The sequence below is a fragment of the Dufourea novaeangliae genome, unplaced genomic scaffold, assembly GCF_001272555.1.
Source record: "Dufourea novaeangliae isolate 0120121106 unplaced genomic scaffold, ASM127255v1 scaffold141, whole genome shotgun sequence".
In the NCBI taxonomy this organism is placed as follows: Eukaryota; Metazoa; Arthropoda; class Insecta; order Hymenoptera; family Halictidae; genus Dufourea; species Dufourea novaeangliae.
This window is the reverse complement of record NW_015374017.1, coordinates 1,063,244-1,088,960: the sequence shown is the minus strand read 5'-3', so window position 1 is coordinate 1,088,960 and position 25,717 is coordinate 1,063,244. Positions and strand designations below refer to the sequence as shown.

General features: G+C 37.3%; 4 protein-coding genes across 5 annotated transcripts; 3 read left to right on the top strand and 1 right to left on the bottom strand.

Moving 5' to 3' along the window:
• The first annotated feature begins 276 nt into the window (after window positions 1-276).
• On the top strand, window positions 277-2,669 carry LOC107188815 (la-related protein 7). Its single transcript, XM_015577180.1, has 5 exons — window positions 277-335; window positions 473-783; window positions 1,118-1,464; window positions 1,548-2,426; window positions 2,496-2,669. The coding sequence occupies exons 2-5, from the start codon at window positions 534-536 to the stop codon at window positions 2,667-2,669; spliced, it is 1,650 nt and encodes a 549-aa protein (XP_015432666.1). The 5' UTR covers window positions 277-335; window positions 473-533.
• A 196-nt stretch (window positions 2,670-2,865) lies between these two features.
• Window positions 2,866-4,392, bottom strand: LOC107188830 (H/ACA ribonucleoprotein complex subunit 1). 2 transcript variants are annotated; one of them, XM_015577197.1, is made up of 4 exons: window positions 4,228-4,392; window positions 3,997-4,142; window positions 3,676-3,916; window positions 2,866-3,389 (listed from the first exon to the last, which is right to left on the bottom strand). In XM_015577197.1, the coding sequence occupies exons 2-4, from the start codon at window positions 4,122-4,124 to the stop codon at window positions 3,120-3,122; spliced, it is 639 nt and encodes a 212-aa protein (XP_015432683.1). In that variant the 5' UTR covers window positions 4,125-4,142; window positions 4,228-4,392; the 3' UTR covers window positions 2,866-3,119. The 2 variants fall into 2 exon arrangements, with proteins under 2 accessions (XP_015432683.1, XP_015432684.1); XM_015577198.1 differs by having other exon boundaries at window positions 4,374-4,389.
• A 975-nt stretch (window positions 4,393-5,367) lies between these two features.
• On the top strand, window positions 5,368-7,845 carry LOC107188868 (dehydrodolichyl diphosphate syntase complex subunit nus1). The gene is made up of 4 exons (XM_015577247.1): window positions 5,368-5,910; window positions 6,772-6,891; window positions 6,964-7,213; window positions 7,671-7,845. The coding sequence occupies exons 1-4, from the start codon at window positions 5,616-5,618 to the stop codon at window positions 7,759-7,761; spliced, it is 756 nt and encodes a 251-aa protein (XP_015432733.1). The 5' UTR covers window positions 5,368-5,615; the 3' UTR covers window positions 7,762-7,845.
• Window positions 7,846-19,404: 11,559 nt separating this feature from the next.
• Window positions 19,405-21,725, top strand: LOC107188814 (FMRFamide-related peptides-like). Its single transcript, XM_015577178.1, has 3 exons — window positions 19,405-19,422; window positions 19,622-20,034; window positions 21,548-21,725. The coding sequence occupies exons 1-3, from the start codon at window positions 19,405-19,407 to the stop codon at window positions 21,723-21,725; spliced, it is 609 nt and encodes a 202-aa protein (XP_015432664.1).
• Window positions 21,726-25,717: the final 3,992 nt, after the last annotated feature.

The following is a 25,717-nucleotide window of genomic DNA, read 5'->3' as shown; positions in this document are numbered from 1 at the left end:
CAATTTTGTACTTTCTTCATTTTATTATCAGATTATGTATGCTTCATAAAGTTTTGCCCAAGCAGAAGAAACACACAAAATCGGGTCATACTCTTTTTCGTGAATAATCATTTATTCAAATCAGGTCCATGATTAAAATGTTACTGGTTTCATTAATGATCTTTTTAATGAAGAGCGAAATTCCCCATGCCTTTCTCGAGTATCTTAAAGTGATCTCATATAAACATTACCTCATCCAATCTATGTATCTTTAACTTACATGATCCATGCTTTATAGTTATGTTTGCGAAGTTCTCAACCGAAAAAGTGCGGAAAAGATCTACTTTTTGGATCGTGTAAGTAAAACATTCGATTTTTAATAAAACAGTATAACTAAATGCAGGAACAATTGTTATTGCTCCAATATTAAGATACATATTGAATATGAATTCGGCATGTTCTGTTAACTTTATAGTTCAACACGAATTTGCAGGTGTTTGGAGAGTTGAAGCAATTATTTCTTGAATATCAGTTGTATTGATTTATAAGTAACAATGGTGATGGAAGAGCAGCAATCAGATATGGAACTGGATTCTGAGAGAGTCCCTGTTCCTCAAGTGCAGAAACCAGTGGAAAATTCACACATAGATAGAATAAACAAAGTCACAAGTATTTCACGGGGGAAACCTAGGCTTAGAAAGAAAGCATTGAATGCAGCAATACGGAAACAAATAGAATTTTATTTTAGCGATGCAAATCTAAGCAAGGATCGATTTTTAAATGGATTAGTTAAAAATGATCCATGTAAGAGTCATAAAAATACATTGTGTGTGTCAGGTTTAAATGTATACAGCCAATTATATCTCCAACTTTTGAGAGTACAAAACATTTGTTTCAGTGAATATTTTACTTTATATTAAGAACTTGATGCATTGTTGCAATTTTATCTTTTTTATACACTGTACTTGTTACCACTGATTTATCAGATATTCTTTTGAATATCAAAGACAGAAGTCCTTGAAGAAAAGTCCTTAGCAAATACTAAATAAAGTAATTGTATGTGTACATTTAAATGATACATACTATATTATATAGTCTACTAAAACTTTACATTTAATATTCATTTGACATCTTCCAGATATTGATCTCAGTATTTTCATTGCGTTTAATAGAATAAAAGAACTAACTACTGATATAAGTAGAATAAACAAAGCATTGCAAACATCAACAATGTTATCTTTGTCTGAGGATGGAACCAAGGTTCGTCGTATAACACCAATAGTGCTAAAAGAGAATACTGATGAGTGTACTGTTTATGTACAAAATTTACCACCAGATGCTGACCATGAAATGTTAAGTACAATGTTCTCCCAGTATGGTGTAGTTGACTATGTTTCAGTCCCACGTTATAAGCAAACCAAAAAGATAAAGGGATTTGCGTTTGTGGAGTTCGATACACCAGAAAGTGCTAACAAGTGTCTTCAGGTAAAAAAAGTCTAACAATTCAGGAATAAATATTAACAGCTTCATTGTCTTTACACCATCACCGATTATATTATTTTTCCTAGGCTTTTGAAAAAAAAGGCTGTGTTCTACCTTCACACACTGCTCCCGACGAACTGTTAAGTATTACAACTTTCAGTGACACTGAGAAAGATGTGACACTGAAGGGAAGGCCATTGAAATTGAATGAGAATAAGCAATCTATAGAAAATACCGCGAATGACGGGGAATCAGACAGTTTTGAAAATAACGAAGAAGACGTAACGATAAATAACACATCAAAGCTTCAAGAGAAGGAAGGCGCAATAGAAATAAAAAAGAGGAAACTCCAGGACACAGAATCATCAGAAGCAGTTGAAACAGAAAATGAAATAGATCACAAAGTGACAAAACATAGAAGAATGTCTACTAATTCACATAGCGACGAACTAAAGCAAAATAATAAGATACAAAACAATATTTCTACGAATGGCACGCCAAAAAAGTCGAATGAAGATAAAAAATGCGTATCCACTAACAAAGAAGAAATAATGGATAATGGCGACGAAAGCGATCGAATGATATTCGAAGATAGTACCACCGACCAACAAGAGGATACAGATGAGAAGAAAAAGAAACGGAAACGCAAGAGGCGCAGTAAAGTGGAGGATATTACTTTCAGTATGGGATTGCAAGTAATGGCTAAGAAAAACTGGAAGCATCTTAGAAATAAATACTTAGAATTACAGAGAAGTAAGATGAAGCAATTAAAGCAACATCTTCGAAAACCGAGATGGAACCAGTGGTCTAATTATGAGAAAAATAAACTAGAGAAGGAGGACACTAATGAGAAGGAGAAAATGGGTAAACAGGAAGACGCAAGTTCGTGTCGTTTTTCATTTACGCCAGGAGTTATAGTTAAGATCGAAATGGACAAACCGTGCACAGATCCAAAAGCGTTTAAGGTGTGTTGTAATCAATAATTAGTGAGAGTAATCGATAGATATTCTTACTGTATTTTCATGCTATTTCAGATGGAATTAAAGGGCAATAGTTCTTTGAAGTATATAGATGTTGCGGAGAGTTCTTTCCTTGCTTTTGTGAGGTGCGACACAGCAGAAGCGGCGCAGACATTTATCCAAAAGTCTAATGAAGAAAGACATATGACAATCCTAGAGGGTAAAGATTCATCATATATTAATTGCTGAATATAGTGCATTAAATTCATTTAACTCTTTCTTTACAGGTGAAGAAGAAAAATTATATTGGGAAAAAATTTCACATGATAGAGAAGAAAAATTGGGTAAAAAGATTCGACCTAAACAGAGAGGAAGAAATAAGCTGTTAAAAAAGGCAGAGAAAGAACTTGGGAAACATATAAAATTTGATGAAGTGTAGAAATGATATTGTTCTCGCGTCAAATTTCTTTAATATCTGTATATAAAACTTGTGTTTTTATATAGTAAATCAGTTGCAAAAGTATAAATCATACATATTATTTAACAAAATGTTGAACATAAATCAAGTATTGTTTCAGTAACATTCTTTTCAATTTGATATAAAACTATTCGCATTTCTGTTTCTTCAGTGAAATCAACGTATTCTTATTTTTGTAACATGTCTTTACATAAAAATTGATTGTAGAAGTCTTTACTTTTCTACCATTTTCCCCTTCCACGACCTCTACCAGAGTCGTTGCGTCCGAAACCTCCTCCTCCCCGGCCTCTGAAACCACCGCCGCCGCCGCCGCCTCCTCCCCTATTTCCAAAGCCACCGCGTCCGAATGACGGTCTACCTCCGCCTCTACCACCGCGTCCTCCTCCAGGACCACCTCTCTTCATTCCACGACCACCACTACCTCTTTTTTCTCCAGGAGCTCTTGGCAAAAACCTTTGCAAAGGTAACAGTTTTGCTGGATCTATGAACAACTAAAATAAAACGCAATTATTAGCAAGGCATTGATAAAAGATTCAATGTATACCCTTAGTGGAAGTGATAAAAGGTGGTTATAATACAGAATCTAGACACTATTGATGTCACAAGATACAGGACTATATATTCTATTCTGTTTTAGTCCTTCAAGAAGATAATAATGGTTTGTATAAGGCTAAGTGAGGCACAGACCCTTCACACTCCCATCTTTCTGTTATTTTGTGGTCATAGTATCTCTTCCACCAAGAGTTTATACAAGGAAACTATATGTATCTAACGTACCTGTGTGTCTTTTTGGAAACTAGATGCCCTTATATTTTCTGATAACTTTATGGACACATAATAATCTCTAATATTACCAAATATTTCATCTATTTTACCAATCTGTTGTTTGTTTTCTGTGTATATTGGAGCATTGAAGAAGGGCACTTGTTCAATGTCTACTTTAGCAACAACATCGTCTTGAACTGTCCACGTAAAATGACCTAATGGAGTTACTTCCTCTGGAGGACCTTGATCATATCTGTAATATATGGACTAATCTTTACTTATATTATGTAAACATAATTAATTAAATATTTAAACATAAAATCGAATACTTACCCTCTTCCACCCCTATCGAATCCACCTCCACGTCCTCCGCGGAAGCCACCACCCCCTCTTCCACCCCGAAATCCACCGCCGCCACCACCCCTGCCAAATCCTCCACCTCCACGACCACGGAATGACATTTTTTTATTTTGTAATCACTGAGAACATAAAATAGACCTTCCTGTTACTCTGAAAATACACGATACCGGATCGTAAATATACAGTGTACGCCACGTGCCTAACCTATAAAAGTTCCAATCTATCAGATAAATGAATTCTAATTTCCGTACAATTACACAGTAATTTTCATTATTTGTACTACCAATCGTACGAAGCGTCAGATTCAGTCAAGACACTGAACTGTTTATACGAATAGTATTACTACGTACAAGCTAGCGGCATTTTATTCGAATGGCCAAACACGTTTCATGTATACCTTTGATATCTGTGTATACCATGTGTATACCGAGTGTAATGCTGCGCATGTGCGTTCCGCGTTTTTCGTGAATAAAATTGGACCACCTTATTCATTCATTTAATAGAACTGGAAGTCTATAAAATGGTATAAATTGAACGATAATTTCACCAAGCCAATAACATTTAAATAAAATATAAATACTTAAATCAAACATATTTATACAAAATTCTCATAAAAGGTATTAAGTATATATATATATATATATATATAAGTTCTTATAAACCTTGTGTAAAATACGAATTATTATGGTTTTTAGTTATAACAATAACATTGAACATTGTAACGCCTCGTTCACTTATTCCCTGATATCTATATTCCATGGTCGTTATTTATCACTTCGATAAATATACTCTCTTATTACATAAAGTAGCTGATAAATCGAACGTACTATTCCCATTAAGTCGCATAAGTGGTGCAATTACTTTTGTTTAGATAAGACTATATAAAAGCCTATATAACTTGAGGAGCAATATTATGGTGACCTGAAATAGATAAAATACTTTTATTTAAAATTTGTATTGAAAAATGTGATTGAAAATATCTAGTGCGCGATCTACAGCTAAACGCACAAGCTACTAGCCAATTAGTTCCGTTTCCTTAACCTTAGATGACGCGACAGCACTTTTTGATCGCTTGTTTAAACAAGTCATTAAGAAATGCTATACAGCAAGTGTTATTGAACGATACTTTTTCGTATCATAAAAAATAACGAAAGTATTTCAGATGCTCAAAGTAGGAGAGACACCCTGTATATCATCGAATAGTGGGACACAGTAAACCGCCACATCACCACAGAGACTAGGTAGACTTGCTCCGTCTGTGATTCTGTGTCCCAAGTCTGTAAAACAGCTCTTATTTTCACTTCGCCATTCTTGGTTCTTTTTGGTTCATCGGAGTGGGTTTGATATCTACCTACTTTGACGACTTTTACCGTCAAAACGCGGAGTTTAGTGTTTCTATTCAACGAAAGAGTGCGTGTTCTACGTAACCCATCGTAACCCAGGTGCACGTGAGGGGACCGTCTGCTAGACGGGCCAGCTAGGTGCAGGAGTCTCCTCGTGACGTTCCCCGGGCGGTTTTGAAAAGTCCCGTCTATTTTGTCAGTTTCGTGTGATTATGTTACATAGGTCGACGTCGATCGCGGGAAGGCATTATGTTCACGGTATTTCGCACGTTACTGATACTTACGCATTTTTTCTACGACTTATTTACCGCGGTTCATAACTGCTGTATGTTGCTTCACCGTAAGTGCATTGAGATTTGGTACGGTGAGAACTCGAGGACAGAAGTCGAATGGTTGGTGCGCGCCGCGAGCCGAACGAAAAAACTGCCAAGACACATAGTGATCGTTTTCGGCGCGAAGGAGGACACTATATTAGAGTGCGTTCGGATAGTCGGCTGGTGCATCACCCTCGGTATACCTTACATCAGCTTCTATGATATCAGTGGTAAACTTCATTTGTTTAAATTCCTCTGTTTTAAGACGTTCAACAATACTGAATTTTTGTTTGAAATAATTTCTGTCCTTCTAAGTTGATTTCGCGTATTAACTGTTGTTAATGTGCGTATGCAAGTTGGTTTTTTCAACGTAACGCATCTACTTTGTCAGTCATTACATTATGGAGCTGTTTGTGCATAAACAGATTACGTACGTTCTACTAGAGGCTCAAAAGTTACTGGGTTACAACATAGTTTTAAGGAACTCCAAATGAATAATTTGAGAGCACTCATTGGATATTCGAGATATTCTATGGGTCTATCTGTATAAGAAATCAATGTAATTTGTATTGTTTTATGACATAACTTTGTCTTTAAAATTGTTCATACTTATGGCTTTCACGAAACTAGTGTTTCAAATTATCTTGTGTTACATATTTAATGTAATGAGTCATATACCTTCTTCGGTACATATTCATATCCTTGGAAGTGTTTATCTGTTGTTTGTAGTACATGTGAACTCATGATTAATTCAATATTATTGAATTATTCAAAATAAATTAGTAGTATTTTATTTTGAATTATTACTATGGTTCTTTGTATCTAAAATTTCATGATGTAATGTTATATAACTGTTTTAATACATAGAGTCAAAGATAAATAGAATACACACATATGTTGAGTGTTATCATTCATGTTCAACTATAGTACGTTATTTTGAATTTCTTTATCACAGTAACATGGTGATATTCTATAAACTGTCTATCTGTATTCAGATTAATGATAAAAATAGCTATTTAAATTGTAGTCTAACTTATCTAAATAATTATCAGTCAATTTATGTGTTACATAAACCTTTGTATCTGTTACAGGCTTCTTAGTCAGAAATGAGAGTTTCCTGAAACATGAAATTGCAAAGAGAAGGCCTGATTTATTGGAGCATATCAATTGGAGTAAACCGAATACAGCATACACACAGAATGGAGTAAGCGGTATGTTTCTTGTAGGACAGTCTGCCAAAAAATCACATGTTACGATCATTGATCATTGTTTTCAACTTGCAGGTTCTAAAGTAAAGACACGAGTATCGTTATTATGTGCTTCAGATGGGAAAGAAGAAATAGTTACATTAACGAAGAAGTTGGCTGAAGCAGTTGTTACAGGGACAGTTAAATCTGAAGAAATAAATATAGATCTACTTGATGAGAAATTAAACTCGCGGAGAATACCTGACCCTGATTTAGGATTAATTTATGGCCAAGTTTGCTCTACATATGGTGTTTTGCCATGGCAAACACGTGTAACAGAATTTTTGTAGGTTTAAATGAGTAGAACTTAATGGAACCTACTAAGCTCATTCACTTATACAGGGTGTCTCGTAACATGTGGGACTCACTTCAAGAAGAATAGAGGCCAAAAGTTAGTGAAAAAAAGTTCATACAAACATAGTTGACCTTGTTCCTAAGGTACACGAATTGGTCAGAATGGCCACCTCCGGCCTGAATACCAACTTGTAGCCCTGTCATAGTTTCTGAAATATTTTAAGAATTATTTTGAACGATGCGGATATCGAGAAATATATATAAATACTTTAATAGTACCACTTATAGTCAGTCGTTAAAGTATCGATTAAGGTATATACGAATTTGTCTATTTTCGTGTTCCCAGATCTCTATTGACGTGGATCTTGCATGTTAGGAAACATCCTGTCCTTATAAGCTTAATTGTCAATAACTGCAGTCATTAAACAGTATTCCTTCTCTATTTCCAGTACATTACCTCTACACGTTAGCCTCTCGGCTAAGGAATTCGCGTATCTGCTGGAGAAGTATAGTAAATGCAATCAAAGATACGGAAAATAACTGGAATTGTTGTTTATATTTGTGTAAACTTTTTGTATTCCATGCGAAACTTAAAATAGAGGGGGAAATGAAAGATGGGAAGCAAGAAATAGATATTTAAGAAGATTTATAAAGACTGAATTTAAAACAATTTACAGATACTATTTTGTAAGTGGTTACGTGCTAGTGAAATAATAACGGCAGGACATGCTGTTTGGATAACACGAGTGACGTGTTTATAATACTATTTGAAATGGGTGTCTATAAAAAGGAACTTAGGTAGCTTTACTTAAACACATTCTCACGGATATCGAGAGAAGAGGATTCCACGGAACGCTGCAACAATGGAGTATTTCTAATGTATAAAATAGAACAATTACCTTCCTACAAAATGTTGATGTAAAAAAAAAAAAGAACAAACGTAGATGTGGGTACAGTGTTTCTGTTTTCATTGTAAAATCATGAGGCTGTTTATTATTTGATGTACTATAACAATTTTATTTGTAAATTCTAATTGTGAGGTACTCTCAGAGGGTATATGAAGAAAAATAATAAAAGCTCCATTAATTAATTGTATTCTGACTTCAGAGGAACAAAATGTTACATTCAATGTCGCAAGTACAAATCTAATATTCTTGAATACTTAGGATAAACTTTCAGGGAAATTTAACAGGTTTTGAAAAATTTAACTTTTATCACTTTTCTCGTACCCTTTATTTGTACTGTTCGGAGAAGAAAGTTTAGAAACAGCTATGCCCCTTTGGACGAACTCATTTCGTTCGTTACATGGAATTAAGTTGACAGAAACCTGAAACAAAATAATGCATTTTACATTTATTACTGTCAGTAAAATACCAACATTCCGTGTAAATAGTAGTTTATTCGTAAAGTCTTCATGCACGTGAATATTTTGATATAAACAAATTTTTTACTTTTCGTCTTGATGGTATTTTCCTTGGACAGATGCGCCTATTGTGGAGTCTAAAATTACTAAAAACGCAAATACAGTTTCCTTTTGCACGGACTCTTGATCTAATCTTTATTCTACAACCCTCGTCCTTCTATAAGTTTTATTACATTGAAATTATTACTTGCAATGAATTCCTTCTAGAAACGTTTTCATCTATACAGGGTGTCCCAGTATTGATGGTACAACCGGGGAGGGGGTGATACTACATGGAAAATAAGTCGAAAATATGGAATAAAATTGTTCCATTTCAGACTTCGTTCTCAAGAAAATTGACTCTGAAAATGTACTGGATATGCGTGCAATTGAATGAGCCTTGACTAACGCGTCTGTTCACTGCATTCCGTATCTACTTACTACCATGAATATACGCGTTACAGATGAATCTTCAAATTCGATTTTCTCGAAAACTAAGCCCTGGATGCCAAAATTTTATTCTACATTTTCGACTTATTTTCTCGTGTAAAATCACCCTCATAATTACTATTTAATTATACCGTGGGTAAAATGATATTGATATTAAAATAAATTCCTTCCTTTCCTCCTTTTGGCATACATTTATAACAATTTTATTCTCATCTGTAATTATGTTATTAAATGTCGATATTAACATTTTCCTGACGTACGTACGTCTGTCCTCGTCAATTTCACCGCAAAGACTCAAATGAAACTTTCTAGACACTATAGATAAAATTTCTACAATTAATTATATGCAAATGACTTATATATAAATAGCAAAGTGAAGTATCAAATGAATGATACATAATAAGGGACAGAGAAGTGTTCTTATAATTATAATTAGGCTGCGAATATTTATGTAGTTATATGTTATATATTTTATATTATGTATTATATGTATATTCTATATAGAATAAAGTAACGTCCCTGTACTATGCATAAACCTGGGTAGTACAGAGTAGAGAGAATTTTCGAAATATCTGATTATCCATGAGTAAATCTGAGGCGGAGTTTTCACGGCAAAGAAAATCGTGAATTCACGAGCGTGAACACGATCCATTGATCACGGTTCGGATGTCCTGCGATTCCGCAGGATGTCCAGGATGACACCCCCCTCGGCCAGTTCATCGGCTTAACACCGGATTATGTACTTTCAAGGATGTCAGTCTGGCTCCAGGGTGCACAAAGCGTACAACAATGGTTCCGGCGACTCCTGGAAACCAAACATTTTTCAAGATAAGGTATACTATATTGTTCTAGTTCTATGCGCCGCGCAGAGCTACGTGGGTCGGCCGACATAGGAGACGTCGTGAATAAAAGTCCAGGGGCGGCGTTCGCAAAGAAACGTCATCACGTAGGTCGGAAAGCGTTTAAATTGTTTTAAAGTTCACGGGCTTATTATGGATCGTGAAGGAGTCATTAGTTTCGTCGACCTTGCAAGGTGTTATTTATTCATCCTTATTATGTTATGTTCCATAACTTTCGATTAACCTCGGTAACATTATCGGATTGCAAACATTTTCTCGTTTGAATGTCCATTAAATAGAGAACAAACTTTTCCAAATGACTTTTTATGAAACACTATCACGTTAGTAAGGTTAATAAAACGGTGGATGTATTGGACAGAGATGGACAAATTCATTATGTAAAAAAAAAGTACTCGTTTTTAATTGTCCAAACGAGGGAATTCTAATTTTTATAATAAGATAAAATGTATTTCTTCTGGGACGAGCATACACTTGGCAAACAATTATTTAATCTCATTGATTTTTTCAATGCCAGGATGATTTTCTTACGGTCATTCATTCGCAATCCATTCAATTCGTCGAAAGTAGACTGCCTCTACTTTGTTCACTGACCATTTTGGATGAAGTCCAGATGAAAACAATCTTTCAGTGTAAATCAATCATCATTCGTATTGCACATCCGAAGTATAAAGTCTAAATTCTGTTTTTGACACTGCTGCTTTTCACTATGTATCATCAGAATAAAATTGAACTCCACTCTGATATTAGAGGCTATCATCTCATACGATCTATACGTGCTAGATATATATTTTTAAACACAGCCACTTTCTCTATACACTCAAAATATTGTATAATAATTTTCACAGGGACTTCTTTCAAACGGTATGCGTAACAAAAAGTTTCAATAAGATGCTCAATTTGGAAAATAAAATGATGGATATTCGCGAGGAAAAATTTTGTTCCACCATTTTCAGCTCGTTTCTCCGCGACGAATCGTCCCCCTCGTCGTTGGTTGCACCAACGGCAATAACGGACCAGCCTACGCGTCCCTCCAGTCGACAATACAATGGGCCAAGTGTCACCGTTTTGAATTCGAACGGACCTCATTGCGACCCCGAGTTATGCAACAAATGCGCGACCGTTATTTTAATACACGGTGCCCGTACGTTTTTTCCCCCGCGGTGACGCCCGAGAAAATTCATCGTTACATTCCTCGCGTTCAATTTTAGCACCGCGACGTGTCCGAAAAATCTTTCTTTCTGGGAAATAGAGGTAACGAACGACTTCCGGGGCTTTTTATTGAGAGGACGAAACCATGAATAGAGAAGACGTTAGACGCGTGGGTGGCACCTGTGTTTTTCGTGACATAAAAGACGTTTTTCAGGGTTATTTGTATACAGTAAATCCCCGATTAGTGTTTGAGGGCCCCTCGGCACTTAATTTTTGAATGTAACACTATTGTTTAATACTTCGAGTGAACTGAGAGGGGACGAAAAACCCCAGTCCCAAATTTCACTTGAACCCTGATTTCTGAAAACATTCTCACGTTAAACTGCTCTTACGTTACTTTAATTTCTGTTTTGTCCCTTCAATCTGAACTATTCTACCTGAATGTACGAACATTAAATTACAAAAAAACGATTCTAAATGTATTTTTCTTCTGACACAGTCCATACTTTAGGAGATTTTTGCGAGTTTTAAATCACTTGTGCACGTCAAAGAACTTTCAGGATCTGTGCATTCGAAGTGTAAAAAACGTTAGAATCGATGATTATTTATATCGACACGGTATTGTAGCCTTGGGACATTCTTCCTTTAAAATATCCTCGTATAGAAATACGAAAAAAAGAAACGAAATCTTTGCACCTGTGCCACGTTATTGTCGTCTCGCGACGGGAAAGGGGTGACCCAGTTTCGTCCCTGGAAAACTGGTCCCTCTACCTGTTGCATTTCGTTCCCCATTCATGAAATACTGCGCACGGATGTTTCCAAGATTATCGGTGGATTCATTCTTCAGTGTCTTGAAACCAGGGACTTCGGCTGATTTTATTCTTCCTGCACTTTTCTTAGATATTTTTCACATTTTCACTCTCACTAGGCAACACCACCCGATGCGATATATACATTTATCTTAGAAAATATTTAATGAGACGAGGTGAACCAGAGACGAAGCGAAACGTAACTGAAGACCAGACACGAATACAAAGCTTCGTAACCTTGTGGGTTAAGAAATCGGGAGAATTCGGAAGGTATCGGGACCAATCGGCTAAAATTAATTACCAAATCACACTGTCAGTCCTTCGAGTAGAGAAAAAACCTAATCCCTTGTTTAATGTGATAATTTACTCGAGCGAGGAAAATACAGGCGAAGGTCAAGGAATTGGTGAGTGCACATGTGCTCGAATTCCAGTCCACACGACCTTAGATTATTTGAACGAAATTGCGTAGTAGATTTATCAGTGAATTTCTGTAAAATAAAACGATTTAATTATTCGAATTGTTTTGTTCTTTGAATCAATCATCCTTTTGGTCCTTGATTGGTGGAATTTTCTTTTGAACATGTGTATCCGCGTGCGTAGTTAATTTGACTCCTTTATTCTAATAAAAGAAATATATTTTTCAATTTTTATATCAACAGGTATTTTATTTATTTTTTTTTCATATGACGAGTATACTCGTCGAACTTGAAGACACGGTTATCTTATAACGGATTATACGTTTCCAGAAATTACCCTGTTAATTCCCGCCAAGGATGATCGCGAGCGCTCCACCGAAAATGTCACGGAAGTGACAGTAATAAACGGACCCAGGAACATTACAAATGAAAAACAAATACAAAAGAAATAATTGAAAACAAACGAAGTCACATTAAACATTGTTATCAATTATTGTAAGGTTATGAATATCCTTACTTGAACCGATGGCGATTACATTACTATGCTGTGGTTGCAAAAAACAAAATAATAAAAAATTCTGTCCTCGTCGTCATTGTCCTCCTCACCATTGCATAAAGAACCCACTATGAACGATCTTGAGAATGTTTATTTCTCTATTCTTTATTAACCCAGGCTAATCCTTGCCCCTATAGTCCTTTTTCTCAGACATCATCATTGCCGAGGAACTTCTTCGTCGACTATCATTTACCGAATATCATTTAATCCTCAATATTTTATCTATGATTTAACCAACTAAATGAGTCAGTGAAAATAACAAAAACATTCGCATGCTAAGCCCAGCTATTAACTGTCTCTCTTCTTCGTCGACTATCATTTACCGAATATCATTTAATCCTCAATATTTTATCTATAATTTAACCAACTAAATGAGTCAGTGAAAATAACAAAAACATTCGCATGCTAAGCCCAGCTATTAACTGTCTCTCTTCCTGCACCATCAATGTGCATGTAAATTATAATTAATAATCCTTAATTTATTCATTATTTCTAATTATTCCTTCACTTCATACGATACAACTCGAATTTGTCTTTCGATATCGTTAATATAAAATATACAGGTTACGTGTCGCGTGTAAAGAACAGTTATATTTTTCCACAAATCAGAAACGATCAACGAAAAATCACGAATCACTGTGAAAAACCCCCCTGATTGGGAACGAACGTGATCGAATCGCTGGTGATTCACAAGTAGCAGTTTACACCATCTCTATTCCTTACCATCGTCATCGCCTCCCCCGAATCATCCCTTCTACCAACAAGTGGTCATCCTTCAAGAATCTCGACGGTCGAAAAGGCGCCAGCCAGCGGTGTTCGTACCCCGATGATGATGATTATTATTCGCGGTCTGGTCATAAATAATAAAGAGGGGGGAGGATTACGTAGGTCGGTAGCCGGTGGTGTAATTGAATCAAAATAATGTAGAGGTATCGTGTTGTACGCTCGGCCAATCATAACTCAGGTGAGGCTGTGTGTCCCCCGATCCTCTCTGTCGTCGTCTCCCACGGGCGGTCGAGTCACGGGGGATGCGCTGTGCCGTGGTTGCCTCTATATAAAGGGGGTGTCATCTCCAACCCCGGACACACTCGTTCCGCAAGCAACAGGCCGCAAGCGTCACCCCGACGCCGCGTCGTCGTCGTCGTTCGCGCGATTTCTCCTATCTTACTCTTTTGTTCCCTGTTACTTTCGCGTCGCCGTCGAGTCGTCGCCGCCGGAGTAACCCGCGAGAAGAAGACCGAGGCCCGACCCAACACGACCCGGCTGTCGTCCACACGCCACCCCCGACACTTTACGATAATGGTGAGTGTGACCTAACGCGTTTTTTTTTTGTTCCTCGCGGTGAACCATGGATTTCATGTGAAACTTTGTTTAATTTTTATTTTAATCCAAAATTTCGTGGCAATTTAGAGTTTATTTCTGGGTGTTTGGTGCCACGAACCAACCCCCCCCCCCCAACGCTTATGGTAGTGGCGAGTGTGCTCTGCAAGAGATCTTGTTTGTTTTTCTCGGTGAACCATGGATTTATTTTAATATTATTTTAATCTAGAATTTTATGGTAATTTAGAGGTTATTTCTGGGTGTTTCGGAGCCCCGAACCAACCCCCAACGCTTATGGCAGTGGCGAGTGTGCTCTGCAAGAGATCTTGTTTGTTTTTCTCGGTGAACCATGGATATATTTTAATATTATTTTAATCTAGAATTTTATGGTAATTTAGAGGTTATTTCTGGGTGTTTTGGAGCCACGAACCAACCCCCAACGCTTATGGCAGTGGCGAGTGTGCTCTGCAAGAGATCTCGTTTGTTTTTCTCGGTGAACCATGGATTTTTTGTAAAACTTTTTTTTAATATTATTTTAATCTAGAGTTTTATGGTAATTTCGAATTTTTTGTTGTGTATTTGGACATAAACTTCATCCCCAACGCTTACGATAGTGGTGAGTGTGCGGCGTGAGAGATCTTTTTTTTACGGTGAACCATGGATATCTTATAAAATGTTTTTAAAGTTTACTTTAATCTACGATTCTGTGGTTATTTAGAGTTTGTTTCTATATATTTAGACCACATGACATCCCCCACTACTTACGATAATGGTGAGCGCTAAGTGAGATCTCGTGCGTCGTTGTCGGTGAAATATGGATTCCTTGTAAAACTTTATTTTGTAATTTAACAAAAATTTGATTGTAATCCTAGAATTTTGTGGTAATTTCTGAATTTTGTGGAATTTTTCATTTCTTTCATTCCTTTTCATTTTGAGTTCGAGTCGCAGTTTTTTTAATTGGAATTTCATATACGATCGACATGTAGGCAACGACAGGTTTTGAGACTTTGATATTACATGCACGTTCAGTTTCGGGGCTGTTTCAAGTTACTATGAATGTGTGAGAACATTTACATCCTGTTTTTCTAAAACTGTCTTCTTCTTTTACTTTTTCACTACGTTACAATACTTACTTACTAATTCACACTATTAGAGAGATGGACAAGATGGCGTATAAAAGTTTATCCATTCTGGAACGCTTTCGTGTACTTTTATCTTGAAATTGTTAACGCAATTCAATGAATAATAAAGAGGTTTTCTTAATATTCATTGGTCACTCGGGAACCATTATCATGAGGAAAATTCTGTCTATTTCTGGTGATGGCCTTAGCTTTTCTTTTATTTTGATATTTTTCACCTCTCCTCTTTGATGAACTTTGTGGTTTCTTCTTCTTCTACCCTTTCTGTTTCTTTCCTCCTTTCCGATTTTCTATCGTAATTTTAGTAGTAATTCAGAGCCTCATGATAATTTCTGAAAATTTCGACATTTTTGGGAACAAATTGACTCAGTGTCGTTTCTTTTTCTTTCTTCTTTCAAACACCTTCCTTTAAACATCCTAAAACATTATCATAAATATAAGATAAAACGATAAATAATAATTAAAAAGTACTATTTAAAATTTTATTATTTTAAATAATTTATCCAGATTCGTTCAAATAACAAATGACCATTTTTACTTGCCGTATGATTTTCTAAAGAATGTATAGATTTTTAATTTCAACGCTTGTTTATGCAAAACTTAAACCAACACTGCCAGCAAAGAACGTTTAAACGTCTGGAAATTGTGCGTTCCAACAAAAATTCCTATAATAAAATTACACGCGATCAATTTCCATCGGACGACAGCTACTTTTTTTCCCGTCGTGTCTCCGCTCTCGATTCAAATTTAATCTGCCGGGACATTAACTTTCCTCGCCAACGTCTAATTGCACAGAGAAAATTTTCAGCCGCCACGCGCACAGTTTCGCGGGAGTCGTTCCAATCGAATTTATTCGCGAGAAAAAGCTATACCTACGATCATGGGAATAAAAATAATAGTTCATACAGTTTGTGCATCGCCATGATTCTACACCTTAAACTTTGTATACGCTCGCAAGAAAATCCTGGAATCATATTCAGAATATAAATAGCATCGAAGCACTGCGACAAAATAAAAAAAAAACCATTAATGTATGGGTGAATTATTATACGTTAAGGAATAATGCATTTAATTGCTCTGACACTTTGGCGTGACCGTAGACGAAATTAATCGGCGTCTCCACTCGCAATTGGTCTCCACGGGACGATCTCTTCTCTCCTTCCACGTCACCAAACTCGGCAACACACAAAAGTATTTAACACTTCTTGCTATCCTGCACTGTATACTTTAAAATTATCCAACTGTCTGAACGGAAACTGTCACTGAACGTACATACCACAATAAATCCGTTCGGATAACAGAAGGTTTTGGTATTAAAACATTAAATTAGGGTATTTGGTTATAATGGGTGTTCCGATACGGGAGGTTCTACTGCAATAATAACAATACAGACTTTGTGAGAACACGTGATCATGTGTAGTATATAGAGTACGGAATATGTATACAGTAAATTTTCTATGAGTGCTCCATTAGACAACTCAGAGTAAAGTGTTTTGGGGTCACTACTAATTATCCTAGTATCGGATAGACAACGAGATGGACAAACAGCCTTAGCAGAGGATAAGTGTATACGGTTATTAATCACCGGACAATCTAATACAATTTTCTGATTCTGACGAAGGTGTTCAACGTAAATAGAGAATAATAACATGCCACTTGTCCGTCGACCCTCTATCCATTTCCCGGCCCATTAATACCGGCAGTTTTTTTTTTTGTTCTTCTTTTGCCTGACCGCCCGTAAATCTGCGGCTTTTTAACGAAAGCCAACACAGTCGGGCGGGCGGATTCGTAGGCGACGACGCGATGGCTGTTACGAGGGGCGACCGTGTACGTGGGCTAATTAAAGTAACGCAAGGCAACGTTATTAATCTTGCTCGGTATACAACGGCGGTATTACTAAACATCCTGTTAAGACAGCTAATAACAAGCCGATATTATTTATCGCGACACGCGTACCGTGTCCCTGGCGTTCGCCAGGACCTCTCGAGGTATCCACGCCGTAGTATCGAGTCCTTGGATCATTTAATCTGATCGAGTCCATACTGAGCCGAGAAAAAGGCAGCAATTTGTATCATTTGCTTTAGAGATACCCTCGTATTAAATGCAGTTGGATTATAATGTTTAAAAACACTAGACAGTGGAGTCCCTATATAGTAAAAAGATTGTAGGAATTAGGCAAATGTAGGGAGAAAAAGAAGTCGGTAAAGCAGTTACCTGGACAAAGTTACTGTAAACAAAGATGGCTGCCGCGCTCCACTGTGCTCGCACGATTATACGGTATTTTTGAACTGATTTTGGAAAATCCACAATGGAGTATAGATTTATTGCATCGGTAAAACGGGTTTACGACGCATAGAACTTACGAATGCATCACGTGAAATTTTGCCTTGGTGACGATATCAAAATGGATTCAATAAACAGAAATACTATTCGTTTTCTTGGAGTCAAAGTGAAGTACTAGTTGGCTGACATTAATATTTTATTTTTAGAGTTAATGTACAATTGCAATATGTACACGAATTCCTTTTGTTTCTGGGAAAATATTTATTATGAAGTAATTCTGGAGACTGCAGACATAAAAAAAATCATAGGGCAAGGGGTTAAGAGCCTTGGCTCTGTTCCTCACCTTTCTCTACTTCGTGCTTGCATCTCGACTGAAAACGAATTTGGAGAATCATCGATATTACACTGCCAGGATATTGATACAGGCACATTGTCCTCCTCGGTCAATTCGAAATTCTGCATTCTGGAAGGTTACGCAACTATGTTGTTACCATTCGTTCGGCGAGTTACGTAAAAGGAAATAATCGGTTCTCCTTATAGTCTTGCACACTTGCTTCTTCTATTCCGTTCACGGAAATAACAGCCACGGTCCATCGTAGTGACATTTCTTCTTTCGTTAGTGTTCCTAGTATTCAATGGAGGGTAATAGTTTCCAAGGGGGCATTGGAAGCACGAGCAACAAGAAAATAACTTTTCACAAAACTAGAGTACACGCGACTTCGTGTAGAATTAAAAAATAAAGTAACACACTCACACCCACCGCCATGTTAATTGTCACCGTGTACCGATCGGAATTGCCTCCATAAAATGCCATGAGATATACACAGGGATGATTCTTGATGACGAAATAAGTCGAAAATAAAGAATAAAATTTTTAAAATTGTAAAAAGTAAAAATCAACTGAAAATCTCATGCAATTGCATAGGACTCGGTTAGCGCGTCTGTTCATTGCATTCTGTTTCTACTTACCGCCATGACGAATACATGCGTTTCCGATTAAGTTTCAAAGTCGATTTTCTCGAAAACGAAGTCTCAAATCAAAAAATTTTATTCCATATTTTCGACTTATTTTATTACGTACAATCACCCCTTACTCGGTTGTACTACTAGTTACATGACACCCTATATGTATAGATATAAGATATGTACAATAAATTCTCGATAGGTGTTCAAAGGCTCCTCGGTACTGAACATAAAATATTTCGTAAACTAATGGTCATATACGGCTGAAACAAATATCGTAGACTTCAGAATTCCAACCTCTATCACTATGCTAATCTTCATTAAAAATACAGCGTTACTCCTGGGAACCTCCCCTTGTCAGTGTCAAAGAGCCTTGGACCATTCATAGAAGATTTACTGTATACATATTCTGTACTTTCTGTACTACACATAATCACGTGTTCTCACAAAGTTCGTATTGTTATCATTACAATAGAACATCTCGTATTCGAATACCCATTATAACCAAATACCCTAATTATTCGAACGTTCTACTACCGAAACCTTCTGTTATCCGAACAGCGTATCTCACTCATCGAGAATTCACTGTATACAGTAAGAAATCGCAAATTTTGTTAGTCCCCATTATTATACCAGTATTTTCGGTTGAACCTTCGCTCTATATAACTCTAAAAAATATCGGTATTTATTTCAATTTTCAATAATATATCGGTTTCGGTATAGTTTCGATGCCATAATGCCGGTATCAAAATCATACCGGTTCAGGTCCCTGTAATAGTCGCGTCGATTTTCTTCCAATGTACCGAATACAGTAAATCTTCGATGAGTGTTCAAAGATGCCTCGGCATTTACAAGTAAAGATCCCCTGGTATAACGCTGCCTTTTTAACGAGGTTTAGCATAGTGATAGAACTTGGAATTCTGAAACTGATTACATTTGTTTCAAACAATTTCGAGTAATTGTCGAACACTCATCGAGTTAATACTGTACGTCTCTCGATCGGTTCGGATACCGGAGGTTTTGACGTGTCCTGCGAACGTTATCTATTCGTAGACCGTGTTGTCGTCGTTCTACGTGCTACCCTTCCTCTGCAACTGCGTGCTGGTGTCCACCTCGATGCTGACGCCGCTGAAGGCGGACGGTGGACTGAGGATATTCAAGGATGTGCCAGGTGATCTCGAGTACGTGCTGAAGAGGCACAACGTCGAGAGTCGTTCGGACGATTCGGACTCGAAGGAACGACGTAGCAGTATGGGCTCGTCGTTCATCAGATTTGGACGTAGCGATTCGGACAGCCATATCGAGAAAGTTCTGGGCGACGAAGGGAACGCAGGTGGCTCGAAGGTGAACAGGTATCCACGCTGGAAGTCGCCCGACATCGTGATCAGGTTCGGCCGATCGGACATGAAGGCGATCGGCGCCGACAGAGAGTACAAACGGGGAAGGAACGGGCAGAGCTTCATCAGGTGAGTGATTGAACGTGAAAGAGGATTCGAAGGTCATTCGAGAAAGTTTGAATTCGTCACACCCGGACAAAGATGAGGAACGCGATATTCAGAAAGAGAGATCTTTTTTCGATATCGATGAACCCATCGAAATTCGTAAATTTAAAGCTTCACACATCGTCGATTGCCTTTTGATGTACCTTAAGTATGGGGTCACTTGGTTAAGGTAACTTCGTTCCGATTCGGAAAATGGCCATTTTCGATTTTGCAGCTCTGCAAATTGGTGAATTAAGTTTGAAGATAATTTACGTGAATGTGCTTTGCGAAAGAGCTGCAGAATCGGATATGATCATTTTTTTTTTATTCTGGGACAATGTTACATTTGACTACGTCAAAGTTACCACAATTTACATTAGTGAATACATATTGGGCGACTTGAAGTTAGCTGCGAGGACCAGTTAACGGGGGATTCCACGCGTTGAAGTTGCATCGAAAAAATCGGAGTATGAGAAAGAGAGGCTTCATTGTCGTCGGTAATCGAATTTGAAAATTCATTTAGGTGTCCCTTTGTCTGTTGAGCAGAGATGGGCAATTTCATTATTTAAATAAAGAGTTTCGAATGACGAATAAATTGTAGTCACCATCTTTAATTGCAAAACCCTGCAAGGCTATGGTTTTTTAGACAACCTTTGTCATTATTTGCTGGCAATTTGCCTGAAACTTGCAGATAACTGGTTATCAGAATTTGTCTCCATTTATTCCGAAAAGAAAATTGAAGACTGATCAAACAAAAGTGAACGATGCCAGAATATTTTATTACTCTCCTAAAAAAAAAACATTGACAACGGTCGTTTTTGTTACGAGCTCCCCAAGATAAACAAAGCACAAACACGATCAACTGTTTAAAATTTACCGTCTAGAACACGAAATCGTGTTAACAAGTTGAACGCCATTTGTATTCAAATAAATACAATACATTCCGGTGGCCAGAGCATGGAAAAATTCGTTATCTAGATAAAAAATTTCGAACATCAAATAAAACATAAAAAAACTTACTTCGCCGAAATCTATGTAGAAGCAACTTTGTATTTTCATACATTTAAAAATAAAAATATTCTTCACTTTTCCATGGGGACCTCTACTGTTACATTGCATGTATAATTATATGTTAAAATAAAATCGTCCTGTAGTAGTTCGTTGCTCATAGTAAAAATGACTCGGACTGCAAAGGGTTAATATCATAACCGTGAAAATGTCAATTTTCACAATAAAACGATACTTAATCTCGAATGAGTAGACGCTTGGCAAGCAATTATTTAATTTCATTAACTGTTCAAAGGTCAGCCTAATAGACCACCTGTATTACCTCGAATAGTGTGTCCTTCATTCGTATTTGTTTGTTGACACAGTTGCCAAAACAGCAAGAAAATGTCGTTCACCCATCATGGCGTTTGACGTGTTAACCACAGAGTACACAATCGGAAATTCCAGTCCGCGGATAATTTGATTTTCCGTTTATGAATTTCTTCGACAGATTCGGCCGTGGCTCGCGGATCTGTACCGATCTGTTGCCGAACGACGAAACGGTCAAGGATCTTTATCCGTACGAGGCGAGGCTGCTGCGTCTTTGCAACGTGCTGACCAACATGGACCCCGAGCCGAGAACCGTGCCGGACTTTCTTGTGGAACGTGTCGAAAGGGACCAGGAGTAACGGTTCGCCAGCCGAACCGACACGACTGGAGCATCGAAAGATCGCAAGGAAAGGGAGGGGGGGGGGGATCGTTCGCGTGACATCAGTCCAGTTGCGTTCGATTCTGAACAGTTCCCACGGACAACATTATTATCGGCCGATCCATATTGAATTACCACGGGGTACCCAGTGTTCTCAATTTTCGCTTGATTCAATTTTCCTTCCCTCTCTATTTTTTTTCCCGCGACGACATCCATTATTCCTTTCCTTTTTCCAGAAGGAACATGCGATCTGATTAACACGGTCCGGAGGAATCACTTACTTGTCTTGTGGCCGCTATGGTAATATTGCCTCGGAGCGTTTCTATTGCGGGACTGCCTATTGGTGGGTGTTGACTGAGTTACGCGATTGGTTCGTGGTTATTCAGGGAACGATCATCTTAACAATGGAACCACCGAACTTGTTAAAATGGACGGATTGCATATTACTTTATTCGATGATTATTCATGCTGTAATAGTGCTTTTGATGGAATTTATCTTTGCTTTTAATTTATTGGACTTTTTATACTGTATTATGCTAGATTGTAGTGTGTATTGTGTATGTTACTGTATTATACAGTTGAATTTAGTATACTTCGATGCTGGTGGTTCTAGTGTTGATAGATTTATTTCGTTCTGCGTGGTGTCTAGTCGCTTTAGATATATTTATTAGTTTTTAATTGTGTATATTCTTGTTGCTTGGGGGCAGAGTTGGGCAGAATTTTATTCAAGCGATGAATAGTGAAAAATGATAGTATCTAGATCGTTATTTTGACTTTTATGAAGTTAAATTAATTGTTTCCCAAGTGTCTACCGGTTTAAGAAGAAATGTGATTTTATTATAAAAATTGAAATTTCGATGTTCATTCGATTGAAAATGACGGAGTATTTTTTTTATCTTTATTCGTCATTCGAAATTCTTTGTTTAGATAAGAAATTTGCCCACCTCTGTTTGGGGGAAAAAATTGAATTGATATGCATGATCAGATGAAATTGGTGAACCTTTTTTGTACCTGTTATACGTCGTCGTATTATTGTTAGCGACTTAGTTCCATTCATTTAGACGGTTTGTTAACGAGAAAAGAATAATTTTACACTGTATCGTCCCAGAGCAGAACTAAAATATTAAGTTATTATACAAGATACTGTGATCGATGAATCTTAATATTATAGCGAGAAACAGTGTGATTGTCTGAAGTTATTTTGCCAGAGCTTTTCAGCAAAGTGTTCTCTCGCATACCAGATTTTTTTTTTATATACTGACGTGTTAATTTTTACAATGTCTAATAACGTTTATTTCTACTACGCTCAGATGGGCCAGTGTTTTCTTCGTTTGTCTGTGATAAATGCTTCGTGACCTTAATTGCGACGGCCGTAAGATAAGTTACAAAGTGGTCGAGTAATATTGTTACCGACAATTTCATTTTAGCATCAAGTTTTTATACAGGTCGATTAGATGGAACGTTCCTAGAAGAATTTTCTATTATCACGGTAGAGAAGTCTGGTGTCCCGATGAATTATTTATAATCTGCTTAAAATTTTAGCAAGGTGTATTTAGCAAATACTGTTTACTTGTGCATAGTTACTCCATTTTTCATAGATTCGTTTGTACCGATGAGCCATTTACAATTACAAAAATATATTGTATATTGCTTAGATTTTTTAAACATTAGTTTCCCCCATTTTTTCGTCTACTTTTCCCTGAAATTCTGTTTCGACCGCTACCAACACACGCTAACATTTATTCAATCAACCCTTAAATACAAACTCCACCGTCAAGTATACAACTGTCCATTCAATTATACATAATTCACCGAAGAAGGAATACAATTGTTAATGAATCTCGCGTAAGTTAATGAAAGACAAGCAGACTGTCTCTCAAAATGGAACGGTACCGGCTTTATTTATTTTCTCGTGGAGATATGTACCAGAGACAGGATTGTTCTTCGTACACCTGAAGAGAAAAGGATTAATTTTAAGAGAATTCAATTAACTAGGGACACGTTTATAGAAACGGTTGTTCTTTCGTTTTTCACGGTGCGAAACGAATTGAAACGGGATATTATTATTTTCGGAATAGATGTATCAGAGATTTCAATCGGTCGACGAATAATGTTGTTCGAAAAGATATCTCTTCTGGGTACATACCTTGATGTGCATCCACCTGCTCCGTCGCGTATTCAGTGTACATATAAAGATTTAATCATTAAAACGGCTTCGACGTCAACGATGGATCTCGTGGATCGACCAGAATCGGAGGTGTGGATCGTTCTCGACGAAGCCGACACGTCGTCATTGCCGACTACACGTTTGTCGTTGTTCCATTTTGAAATTGCTGGACGCTAGGAGGGACCAGGCTGAGTCAGTGTGCCATTTCTAGGGCCATTTTTTTTTGTCTGTTCGTCGAGGAGACGGGAACGATGGTAATAGAGTTTTGATTTATCGTTTTATACGAAGGAACGTGTATTTTGCACGAGTCTGAGTTAAAGAAAATGGCCACGTGTTAGTGTGATCGACGATACAGAATACAGTGAATTAAAAATCGATTCCTTTCACGGAATCGGTGGACAGATTTATAGATCGAATGTCTAGATATTCTTCATTTATCACGATTGACAAGAATTGTTGTAGAATCATTGATTTGGAAATGGTACCAATTAGAGTACCGTTATCGGATAACAATTATTTCGTTTGTGGTGACTATTTAATTATTTTTAGTATTTAATTCGAAGATCCTATTCTTACAAATAGAACGCGTCCGTTTACAAGAGACTTAATTGCGCAATGGACTCAGCCCGAATTCCTCTTTCGCGTCCCTCAATTACGATAGGAGATAAAATTAACGGTAAATTGCGCATTGTCCTGTAACCTAAACGTCGTTCTTAAAAGTGAATGTAAATTTAATACACGCGTATGAATTAAAGGAAACAAAAAAGTGGCTGGAAAACTGGATGGTTCTTCTCTCTGCACGATCAATCCCTGAAACCATAAAATCATCCCCCCCCCCCCCCCCCCTCGTTTCAGCGTCGACCAATCCGGAGCTGTTAGACTTTTATATGGAATAACATACATTTTTTCTTGCAGTAGTTTATTACATTCTCCATCGTTAGCGGAAATTGAACATGTTACAGAAGAATTACCGAGGGGATGTTGTTTATTATTTTTCTTTCGAATCGAGGAACAACTGTAGTATATTACTCCAACATGGATCAACTGATTCTGTTAGAGGATTTCAAGACGAATTCGGTAAGTATCATAACATAACATCTGTTAGGCGTACAAAAATTATAGGTGTATTTGCAAAAAATTGAAGATGACCTCGAAAAATCATGGAAAAAAAGAGTTGACAAAAAATTTGCTATAATCACGTTAAAGCTCTCTCAAAACATTTTCGATCGGACTGTTAATGACAGAGTAATGTCTATTATTCTGCAAGTGATGTTGCATAACATTTTTCTCCCTGTTTTTCTAACAAAATTTTATACCATCGCTGAATAACGTGTTACATTACATAGTGTACACACAGCTTAAGACAGTGTACTGTTAGGTAACCTCACCGACGAATCCAACTAGCAGGCCTAGGACGAAACGTTCCCATTTTTTTTCTCCCTCATTCCCTTCTCACATCTTTCATTAAAGCCGCCATTACACGTCTAACCACGCGAACCGTTCTCTGTTTCAATTTACCGCCGGACCCTCGTCCTCTTAAACACCCTGTACAATTTCGCACTTTCGTCCCCTCTTCGCCCTTCCCCGTCGAAAATCAAAAGGAACGAGGGTACCCGTTACACGTCATCATTCCCGCCATCATTCCCACCCCCATAACCAAGGCCATTCCTCTCAATCACCTCCGAAAAAAAACAAACGGTGTCGCGATGCGTCACGTACAAAACGATCGGCGTGTGACCAACGCACAACACCCCTCTTTCCCACCAAATAAGCATCTTCTTGGAGGAGAATAAGTCCTGCGGCGA